The sequence below is a fragment of the Bactrocera oleae genome, chromosome 4 (assembly GCF_042242935.1).
Source record: "Bactrocera oleae isolate idBacOlea1 chromosome 4, idBacOlea1, whole genome shotgun sequence".
Classification (NCBI taxonomy): Eukaryota; Metazoa; Arthropoda; class Insecta; order Diptera; family Tephritidae; genus Bactrocera; species Bactrocera oleae.
In genome coordinates this window covers 64,414,852-64,427,255 of record NC_091538.1, presented here as the reverse complement: position 1 = coordinate 64,427,255, position 12,404 = coordinate 64,414,852, and the positions used below count along the sequence as shown (strand labels likewise).

The 12,404-nt window shown below is 34.8% G+C and overlaps 1 protein-coding gene across 2 annotated transcripts in view; it reads left to right on the top strand.

The window, feature by feature from the left end:
• Nucleotides 1-12,404, top strand: part of dve (SATB1_N and homeodomain domain-containing protein dve) — a 138,020-nt gene that overhangs the window by 84,672 nt on the left and 40,944 nt on the right. The window contains exon 1 of one of the 2 annotated variants that reach the window (XM_070107937.1): nucleotides 10,894-10,989. The exons of the other annotated variant lie outside the window; for it this stretch is intronic. Within the exon in view, the coding sequence (XP_069964038.1) occupies nucleotides 10,950-10,989 (40 nt within the window). The 5' untranslated portion in view covers nucleotides 10,894-10,949. Of the gene's footprint in view, nucleotides 1-10,893; nucleotides 10,990-12,404 lie in introns of those variants that run through there. 2 annotated transcript variants of the gene reach the window in all.

Below are 12,404 nucleotides of genomic sequence, written 5' to 3'. Positions count from 1 at the left end.
AACTATTTCGCTCCATGTATGCGTATATGTATGCATTAATCCCTTCTTTGCATATGTAGTTGTGTGCTGTCTCGCTTTCACTACATTTAAAGAGTTCTTAGAGCTGTTCATATTAATTAAATTGTATAATTATCCTATTGAGATCGGCCTTGAGAGCACATATGAAAACATATATGTGTATATATTTATACATTTAGTGCAAGACTTAATTATGTTTGTGCCGTCCTTAAATATACCAAGGCGTTCTCACAATAAATTAGTAGAAATTACTATAATATTATTATCATATTTACATTGGGTAAATAATTTAGTAGCTGAATAATTTTATTTCAGTTAAACTTGACATTTGTGTAATACTTAATGACAAATTAAATGAGTATAGTTTTATGGACAGCGAGATCTATTAGTATTCCCGAAGAAAACTATTCTAAGACGCTTAAATACTTTTCGATATACTACGAAAACCGTAGCCTTTCCTTTGTTATATGTTAATTGAAAAATAGTTTTTCAGCATCGCTCTTCGATTATAAACAACTGGAGAGACAGACATTTTCTAGTCAGACTCCCTTCTGGAAGAAAGGTTCATCTAAGCTAACATTGACAACGGCCAACGAGTTCCATATCTCCTTAAATTTGACTGCAAAATCTGCTATAATTTTTCAAATATTTTGTTTGGTCGGTAATTTATTCCGGAATCCTTATTTATAGTCAATCCAACTAGCGAACTAGTCTCTCAGTTTTTGTGATATCAAACTGAAAATTTGCTCACATTCTTTCCACCCCAAAGAGTTGCTCATTTGGTGGAACCACCGATATTGGACCACTATGGAATATAATCATTATAAGATATGCAGAGCAGGTAGCTGAAATAAAAAAAAATCAGCTTTGAATAGTTTAGTGGGATAGATTTTGTATTTTCTGCGAAGACTTACTATTGTAAGTATATTTATTTTAAAAAAACAGATATTTTTATGCTAGAATTTTCGATTTAAAATTAATGTCCTTTTCTGATATTTGGTAAAAGAAAAGTGAAAATGCAGCCATGGACACATGAATAGCATACTTGGTCTTCATATAAAAAACGGTTACTTATCGCCTAAGTTTATCACTCATGGATTGAAACAGGCATTAGTTTTATTTTAAATGTTTTTAACACAGTTCCTTGGGAATTGAATATCAAGAATCCTTAATATGAGCCTATAAATCATCAACATCTTTGACTTTTATCCTTACTTGTTTTATATAAACAACATTTCATAAATTTTTTATTGGATTCATGTCTTACCTTTGCCTTGCACTTCGGATCATTGTTCTGCATAAATGTCCAGTTTATAGCCATGGATTCAAATGCAAATGACTTTATTATATTTCAAAGTATATCCAAATACTATCCATTTTACTATTTATGAGAACGATTGACCCGACGCTATACCATGAAAACGCGTTCTTGACCATGATACTTCCACCACCGTGCTTATTAGTTTTTTGGTATAGCTAGGGTTAAGGGCTTGATCTTTTAGATAACGTACACTTGTTTTTCCACCTGGACCCAATCTATTTCTTTTGATTTCATCGCACTAAAGACGTTTTTTTTTAAATTGTGCTTGTCTGTCTCTGTGGACCTTTGCGAATGTCATTCGAGTTTTGATGTGGCATTTTGACAGAAGTGGTTTCATCCTACTAATTCGTCCAAAAGGTTGAGCTTCGTAGAGTCGTCGTCCTACAAGCTGGCTGACTAATTTTGTCATCACAAATATCGGATTTACGCGGTCAGGATTTTCTTGAAATCTTTTTGTTGACACAAGATAAGTATTTTTGTTGCATCAACAACGATTTTTCGAGATCTATGCCTTATTTCAGCAGGAGATTTTCCATTTTTGCTCATCTCTCATATATGGTGCAATGTTTTTTCGTATAATTTTTTACAAAATATCGACGAAATATTTATTGGCTTCCATAATAAAATAAAAGCACCAGAGAACTTGACACAACATTCAAAGTAAACAATGCATTAAAAAAAGTTTAATTTTTTGTTTCCACATCAAATCAACATTATACGCAATAAAATTGCAAAAAAAAAAAATTTAATGGAAAGAAAACGGTATTTTTGGGAAGGGGGATGTTACAAGTAGAAAATAAATGTATTGTAATATTTGACTCGCTTATGTGCCATTTATATGTACATAACTGTATAAATACGCTAAATCAAAAATATTATGTTGTGCTGGGGACATAAAAAGGTTAGTTTATTCCAATTTTTTAAAAATATAATAAATTATCGCATAAATTTTGAGGTGTTTTTTATTACCTATAACTTTCTTCCTCAACTTTTTTCTATAGGACTTATAAGTTGCTCTTAAAATCGAGATATACCGTTTTTTAACCTTAAGAACTTCATTACCCCCACCCTTTCACTTCCCGACCACAGATCCCCAGTAACTTATTTATCGACTCGTGTTTATATAGATACTCAAATGAAACAATTTCAGAAATTTAATTTGGTAAAGAATGCGCCACTGCCTCCCCCAGTTACTCATTCATTTATATCTATTTATATTTATCTATGGATATATATGTATATAAATATATCTGAACAAAGCAACACAAAATTGCGCTCTAATCCCATGGCTTACGGTGCTGTTGGATATACTCGTACTATATGTACAGCAGTCAGCGTCACCGTCAACGCCAGCATCAGCGCTTTAATCCACACGTATAGCGTTTGCTAAATGCTTCAACGTCACTTTTCATGCTGATATTTTAAATGATGGGCCAACGCCTAATCCTCAGCTTTATGCATATTCCCAAAGCTATGTGCTCCTCCACTCTGCTCCTCTCTCTCAGCCATCCACCCACCGGTAATCCCAGCATAGTACGCCCCACACATTTTGCTCTCAATCTATCCATTCGTTTGCAATCAGCCAAAGCAGTCAATGTGCGAGCAGGATGATTAATGGAAAATTTTGCAAATTATTGTTATTACTCATAGCTGCTATTATTGCTGTTGTTGTTGTTGTTGTTGAATTTCCAATATACGCATACGTATCGATAGTGAACGTAGACTTTCATATAATTTTTATCACTGTCAAATATCAGGCAACGGCTGCGAGCACAAAGTGGGCCTAACTAGGCACACATATGAACTACCACACATATGTATATACACATATATATGTAAGTATGTGAGCGCAAAACTAACAAAAGCAACATAACAAAGCACTCGAGTTACAATAACAATAATCAGACTGCCAAACGGACGTGCGACGGATTTGATTAATCCGTCAACTGTTGTAACTGCACGCTTCGCATTTCCAAGTGTGTGTAGTTCAAAATATTCAAAATTAAGCGCTAAAACGAAATTTTTCGAAATTCCTACAATACAAAATTTTAAACAAACTTCTAAGCCATTTAGCTGGTTGATATCAAATGCATATTTATGTTCCGAATTTTGTTTTAATATTTAAAAAATACACACATACATATATAAGTATATATACATATGTACATAGGTTTGTAGGCTCTGATATTTGCGTAAAGATTTAAGAAATCGCTTGCACCCCATGAAGGTAATTTTGCGCGTAACATCACATATTTTTGCGTTGCCAAATCGCGTTTAATCCAGAAATCGTGCCTCAACACCGAAAATACCACTACTGCTGTCGCTTAAACACTGCAACATGCTGCATGTGGCATTTGTAAATACCGACGAGCCTGTGTCTGGCGTGGCAGGCATATACTCATATTTAGTAAACATACAGTTATATGCACCGCAAGCACATATTTGCTTGGCATTGCACTTTTACAGTTGCTGTCATATTATTGGAAACCAAATCACAGTGATAATTTCAGAAATTGCAAATAATAAGCAAATGAAGTAGATAATAGAAAGAATCTATAATAATATATATATAATTTGTCTTACAAAGAACTTATCCATTTTTATAACACCCTAAAGAATTTTTTTAAAGTTCCTAATTACTTGGCCAACTACTGTATACATGCAATGGCCGTCAAAAATGTTTTTTTTTGTAAGATCAACACCACATTTACTTTCATGCATGTTTACTCAAATCTCTGAGCACAGCACATTACAACAGTAAGGGCTTAACGCAAGCCATTGAACCAAGCATGCAAGTTAACAATGGCCATTGCAACTCAAATGTTTATGTAGCATATCCAAAAGTCGGTGTTGCTGCATTGTAAAATTGAATAATATGTGACAAAACTGTTTTACTAGCAATAACCAAAAAAAAATGTAGTGGTCAAATGTGACACCTTTTCAAAAATGTATAACTGTAATAAAATCAGGGGTGCAAATGATGCTTTAAAAAAAAATTAGTTAACATACGCATTCATTTGTGTTATTCTATAATCCCGAAATACTCCATTAACAATTATTTTCAAATTGTTAAGCCCAAAACTCGGATTGAAAAACAACACAAACAACAATTTACTCCTAAATACTGAATTGAAAAATAAAAAAAAAATGTAATCCAACAAAACGGATTAAGGATTAACCTAGGGTTTGGAATGAAAAAAAAAATATTAAATAAATTTTTTTTGAATCCCAAATTCAAGTTTGAAAAAAAAAAAAATTTTAAAACCAAAGCCAAATTTTTTTTTGAACAAAAAAATCCGAAATACCGTATTGAAAAAAATTTAAAAATTTTATCCCGCAAAACGGATTACGGATTATCCGTATGTTTTTTTTTTTTTAATCCCAAAGCCAAATTTCTTATTTGAAAAAAATAAAAAATTTTATTCCAGATCCTAATTACCGCATTGATGAATAAAAAAAAGTGTTAATCCCAAGCTTAGAATTAAAAAACATATTGGTTTTATATTTTAAATATTTTCGCGTTTATGTACTTGGGATTCTATAATTTCATTAAATCTGTTGGTGAATGCGCCGATAAGGCAACTGTTTCAATATGAGTTAGCTTTTTAATTACTTTCTTATTTTGAGAACTTAGCCTTAACATTTTTAGTAATTATTTCAGCAAAACCCAAATTATTCACTAAATTTTGTAATAAGCAGCATTTTTATAACTATAAATCTTAAATATTTATATATATAGTAACAATGAAATAGATTTATTATACTAAAAAAAATTAACCATTGAATTTCCTATACGCCCTTAAATACGCTTTACCCTTTAATTTCTCCGCGTTTGTCTCAAGTAAAATCCAAAAGGCAAAGTGTTCGCTTAAAACTTTCAAATCCTTGCAAGAAACAAACAAACGCTAGGTTTATTAAAAGTGTCTAAGCAACACCCATTCGGCGCAGCGAACGCCGCGTTAAGAAATCCGATAATATAATATATACAAGTACAATACACACTCAAGCAATAACCGCACACTCACCGAGCAAACAATATGTGAAGGAATATAACGCTTAACCTTCCTGCTGGCGCAAAAGGATTCAAACTTTGCAAATCCGCACGAAGCGCCGACAATACTTGCTACATACACTTCCATACATATATCTGAGCACTTATTCCCCGTGGCTGCGCTGCCAGCGTAAATCTCACAAGGACGTTACCGATAAGCACTCGGCATTGTCGTAAACTACTGCTTGCAACAACAATCGAAAGCGCGTATAAACCCCTCTAGCAGTTAGAGTGACGCCCGGAAAGATGTACTTACGGCTGAGAAGGTGCGACACAACAAATCTGCCGGCAACGAAAGCTCTAGCGGAGCCGAAGTGAGCACGTGCACAACAAAACCAGCAACATACCATTTTAGCTCACATTTTGTTGCCTGCTTGTTTGCGTTGCGTTGCTGAGTGATTTAGATTTGCCGCCAAATTTTCGAAGACATTCAACCGCATCGGCGCTGCAGTCCTCTCACACACTGTGAATGTGAGTTGCGTCTACACAAGCCACCACCCTTTGTTGCAGCTACAATGGTTACAGCTCTAGCAACAGCAATACCTTGAATCCTTTATCCCTTTATCTGGATTTAACTCTAATCTCATCAGACACAAATGAAGAGCATTTCCTCATTCTCTAACCCCTTTACCGGTGCTTCCGGCTTTGAGTTGGAAACTTGAATTTCAGTCTTGCCACAGTTAATGTTGCTTGTTATCTTCACCCATTGCTGCTGGTAGTGTTGTTGGGGATAATGTAAAGGGTGTTGTTTGGCCCTGTTTATAAGCGCACCCGAGCGTATGTTACAAACACACAGATAATGGTGAGGATACGTTGCATTATAGACATACATACACATACCTACTTATATGTATGTACGTACAGTGCTTCTAGACGTCAGACAGTGGCAAAATGTAGATGGCAGCCAGTTAGTAGTTTGAATGAAATTAGTTGCGCAGTTTAAAAATAATGAAACTGAAGTGATAAGATTAACAATAAAAATTAAAAGAAAACGATATAAACCGATCCACGATATAACCGATATCGTACCACCATAGCATATAGCTGCCATATAAACTGAGCGATCAAAATCAATTTCAATTCAAGTTCTTGTATGGAAAACTTTATTTTGGAAAAGAGATCTTCACGAAATTTGGAACTGATTATTTTCCAAGTCAACGCTAAAATACCCAAACATATTGTTCAGATCAGACAACTATAGTGTATAGCTGTCATAGAAACTGACTAATAAGAATCAAGTTCTAGTATAAAAAACTTTTTTATTTGAGATATTATCTTCAGGTATTTTGAGAAGAATTATTGGCCAAGCCAACGGTACATTTTCTAACATATTGTTAAGATCGGACTACTATAGCATATATCTGCCATACAAATTTACCTATCAAAATCCAGATCAACATTTTTTTATACCCTTTTATGCTATAAGAAATGCACCTATGAATGGTATTAATGCTTCGGTATAGCCGAAGTTAACGTTCTTCTTGTAATAAGTAAACTATGATATATTTAAAAAATAAAAAGTAATAAATAAATATATTTTTATATATATTAGCATTTATTGAAAATACATTTCCAAAATAAAACACAAAACAATACTATCTACAAAATAGCAAAATACCGTCTACACACAAAATTTTAAAATTGTTTCCATGACCTTCTCAACCATACCCCTCCGACTATGCGCATACCGTCTCTGTCTGCAACGTTTTATTGATCGACGGATTATCCTGGCGCATTAATTGGAGAAACAGCCCAGCTAAAGCAAAACAGGCAAATAGAGAGTATGAGAGTCAGCGAAAAACCAAAGCAAACACAAATAAAAGAAAACACCAACAAAATATGGGGGATGCTAAATTTTATGAAGTGCCGGCTTTGCTTAGCTCCAAACGGCATATGGCATTCCTTTTGTCCGTTACACACTTTAATGATGTGATATTTAAGTGTATGAGCGCACACACACATATACGTACACGTGCCATTTCAATGTATAAATATAGACGCTTTAATCCGCAGCTCGCTCTCTCGCTCTGAGTGAGGGGAACGCCCTTTAACTAACATCGAACTGGGTAAGGCTGCAACGGTCTGCTGCCCAGACTTTTATCTTTCAAACGACCAAATACAAATGCGCATAATTTTCGGTGTATCACGGGGTATACGTGAATATGCATATGATTACACAAACACACACATACATGTAAGCTTTGCAGCAAGCTTTTCGCAATTGCACGCGCGTGGATTTGCGATAACGCTAGCATCTGTTTGCCGCTCACTCCAGATTTACGCCACATAGGTATACGTACTACTGTGGACTTTTAGTCGCACTCATCACCAACTCAGGAACGCGCTGTGCAACTGTGTTGATGTAGCAAGGATGATATGCGCATCGGTGCTGCGAGCTAAGCGGTACCCACTATTGAAATGCCTACGCCATTGAACTCGCTATTGTTGGCTTAACTGACCCCTACCGCCCTTGACGCCTATCACATGCCTTCTTATGCCGTTCCAATTTTTATTGTTGGATATTGTTTTTGTTTTTGTTGGCGTCCATATTTGTAGCTGCTGATCGGTGTATTGGTATTTTTTCGACTGAGCTTTGTCGGGGAGCGGCGAATGGCGAACAGCTTTATAACTGAGCGACAGCATATTTTCGAAATAAGCCAGATTCCACATTAATCCCAACGATTTTCTGCACTGGGCATTACAGCCGTTGCAAAAGCCAACTACACCAACATCAACTACTGACGCGTCGCGCTGCACAGCTGGGTGGGCAGCAGCTCAACGCGATTCAGCTTAGCTCTTCCGCTACTATCACCCCTCCATACCGCTGCCATGCACACACACAGCTTTGTATTGACGCCAAAAAATAAAGTGTATGTGTATGTGTCGGCACGTTATGTTGCTACAGTTGTTGTTGTGTCTGCGTTAATCCTTAAACCGGCAGCGCTGCTCGTTACCGACATCGCTACTTTTCTGCGCGCCGTCTGTCAGGTTGAATTGTAGCTGAAATAACGCAACAGCAGTCGAGTGGGAGCCGACCAACTCAACCTGCTAAAGTGGCAACACGGTATCGGCTAGGCAGTGTCGTGTCGGTTTTGTCTGGTAGGCCAACGGTATGACTGCGTGACAGTGTAACCGTGCGACAATTACAGTACAGCGCACTGTTGTGCTGTTCTGCTGCTGCTGTTTGTTGTTTATGTTGCTTGCGATTTTTCATGTGGGCGTGGGATTTAATTTCGTGAGGGATTATTATTTCGGATTTAACTCTTCGTTTTATGGATCGTCCGGTATTACGTAGCACAGTGTGTTGCTGCACGTGCTATTTCAGTGGTGTTTCGTTTGTTGAGATCGGGAATTCAAAACAAAGAAAAAATAATTATATATATAACTAAAAATAAAGTAAATGACATAAAAAATAATAATATCGAAAAATATATAATATAATTTTGAGTATATTAATATAAAAATATAATTTCAAAATATACATATTTTTTTATATTGCCTCGTAGGTACATATACATATATTATATATGATATATGTATTTGAGACGAATCGAACTCAAAATAAAAGAGTTTAGTCAAATTTAAGACAAAAAAAGAAATTATTTAAAAGGTGGTTCGCTTAATGATGAGAATTCAGATTAATTAGACAATAAAAAATAAATAAAACGCAACAAAACATACTAATATTAAGGGGAGTGCATACTTGCAGGTCTGAAATAATTTTTTTTTTTCGGTAATTTTTTCTGAGAAGATATCATATTTTATAAACATTTAATGAATTTACTGAAATTCAATAGAAAACATTTTTTTTAATTGAGTTTCCCTTTCTTCTATAGACAATCTTCTGAAGGTCCTCCGCAAAAAGATGTCTGCTTAAAATGTTTTGGAAATGAAAGGAAAAAATTTAAGTTTTTTTGGTATAGATAAATACGAAGTAAGAGTCGAATTTTTGAATGATTTTTGAAAAATGTTGACTGAGCAAAAAAATAGTTTTTTTCGACAAAACCCTCAGTTAACAAGATTGAAAAATGAAAGTTTTTGTGGAAAATCGTATTTTTAGGTTTACCTTTAACTGTCTAGCGGTTTCGGAGATATGCTCATCGACTCTGAAAATAGAGCTTCGAGCAAAATGCGTTTGAAGTTTGAAAAGACATTTACACTTAGCTAAAAATGGTTACCAATGCCCTCATATCTCCAAAAATATAAGTCGCATCAAACTCAAAGCAAAAGGAAAAACTTCTTTTTTTTTCAACTAAATTAACAATAACTTTTTCGTTCCAATTATAATGAGAATATAAATATTATATATTTCTTTATTATACACCTTAAAATTAATTATTAAGCTCTTTCGGTTTTTCCAAAGAATTACTATTTTACTCATCACAGCTTAAGCCTATAACTATTCCTGTCTTATTTGATTCGATAAAAAAGCGCAATAATTTGCTAATTTACTTTTTCTGCTCTTCGCTGGGTTCTTAGCCTAAGTCTAAGTATTATATTTTATCAATTAATATCGAAAATAAAAATACAATGACACGACTTATCTATTAAGCCATTTGATAGTTTCTTCGGTACCTTAAAACCAACAACACACATTTTAAGATTACTCATCAATACCAGTATAAGTCAAAAGAGATTTTACTTATTTGTTAGATCCCAAATGAATAAAAGATGCTTAATCTGCTATTTCCTAATTTATTATCTATTTGACACACCGTGCCACAATATCGAAAGTGTATTTCCTCTCGGATTAATTTCGTTTTTGCTTTGCTTTTTATAAATACTACGCACGCATAACCGGCGCAGCGATTACATATATACATACAAATAATGTTTACTGTATCTGCTGTGCGCCATAAATACGTGCCAACACATACGCACAAATTTTATCCGTCCACCACATCCAAGCGCTTAAATACCGTGAATCACTCGAGCATAAAATACAAAACAGAATTATCCCGTCTAAATGACATCCCTTCGAAATTAATCCTTAATTCCATTCATTTCGCATAATCCCCTCTGATATGGCACGATAAACCAGACGAATGAACGAACAAACGAACGGGAGCACGTACAAACGCATTGTGTGTGTGTGTGTGTGTGTGAATGTTGGAGAGCGCTGTAATACACGCATATAAAAGTGAGCTGAGAGCGAATTGTCATAGAGCGTGTTCTTCATATACGTGTTTGGGGACATACTCGCGCTCCCACACAAACAACGCACACATATTCACACCGGCACTTACATACTTTTGTATTTGCTTTGGGGGGAGGGCCCACACATTGGCGCTCTCGTTGGGTTGGCTGGACTCGGCTGCTGCCACATGTTGCGCGCCGCACTGTTTATCAAAGATTATTCTTTATGGTGGTGTTGGTGTGGTGCCGCGTCTGTTCAACGCTTGGAGAGCAGCGATGGCTAGCTGGCGTTGAGATTTGACTGTCTACCATAGTGGTTATGTTTGCATGTATGTGTGTTTTTTTTTTGTTGGCGATGGTGGTTGTTTTGTTAGCTGTTGCCTATGCGTGTGCATTTGTGGACTGTCGTTGGTGTTGGCGCTCATGCGGTGCGTCAGTTACGTGTGCGACATGCTGGAAGAAGGTTGGTGAGCGCATTCCTTACATACAGCTTTTTTATAGCTCTTTCTATTTAATTGAATTTTTTTATAAATGCTATTTGACTTAAATTTGTTTTGTTGTGATTTTTTTAAGCAAAAATTTTTTTTGCCGATCGGATTAAGTGTTTTGGTGTGCTACTGCGATACCCAACGATCTGTCTAATTTGTGGTATAATGGTGTATTTTTCGTGTGTGTGCGTGTGCTAGAACATGAGGCAATAACTACAAAAAAGAAACACAATACGCTGAAATATTTGACGAATTTTTATAATAAGCTGTGTAATGTTTAATATCTGAAATGTTATGCGAATTAATTGGCAATAAAAACAAAAGCGGAAAAAATTAAATTGTCTGAATGATTGCTGATTAATGCCGTGATTTGAGTTGGTGAATGTGGCACTTGTGAAATTGATAAGCTGCCTAAAAGTTTTTTTTTTTTTAATAATTATACATATGTATGTTTGCATGTATATAATTCATGTTCGTTACTTAAAAACTATACTAAACAATTATATTTTCTAGTTAACAACTAGATTTATTGTTATTATTTTGTGGGAGAATAAAAAACTTTATTTCGAATTTTATTAAGGTTTTTTTAAAAATGTATAAATATACGACATTCAGCTGAGTATAATCGCTCAATTACATAAAAATAATAATAATATAAATCAATACAAAACATAAACAAAACGTTGACTTCAAAAATTAAAGATTTTCCATAATAGATTTTGATTTTGATGGGTCCGGTTGTATGGCAGCTATATGATATAGTGGTTCGATCTGAATAATTATGTTGTTCGCCGCTTAAACCGTTGGAAATAATCCACGCCAAATTTCGTGAAAATATCTGGTCAAACGAAAAAGTTTTCGATACAAGAACTTACTTTTGATGGGTCAGTTTGTATGGCAGCTATATGCTACAGTGGTTCGATATTTCGATATCAGCGGTTCCGACAAATAATTAGCTTCTTGGGTAGAAAAGAACGTGTGCAAATTTCCAGATCGATTACTAAAAAACTGAGGGATTAGTTCCTGTATATGCAGCAGACGGACAGACCGACCGATCATTTTCATATCTACAATATATATGTAGTTTATAGGGTCTCCGACGTTTCCCTATGGGTGTTAAAAACTTCGTAGTAAACTTAATATATCTAATATACTTAAATATCAGTGTACAAAAATTTGGAATTAAGAAAAAAAACAACTAAACAATATTTGCACAAAATATTGGTACTTCTATTTGCCGACGGTTGTAAGAATCTAGACTACAATGGATATTTTTTTATTTCATACCAGTCATTGCCAAACCTTTTAGCTTTATCGTCACATTATTGCATATTCCGGTTACACACCTTTTATCTAGGAAATCGTACATCTCAAGGCTTTTCTAAATAGC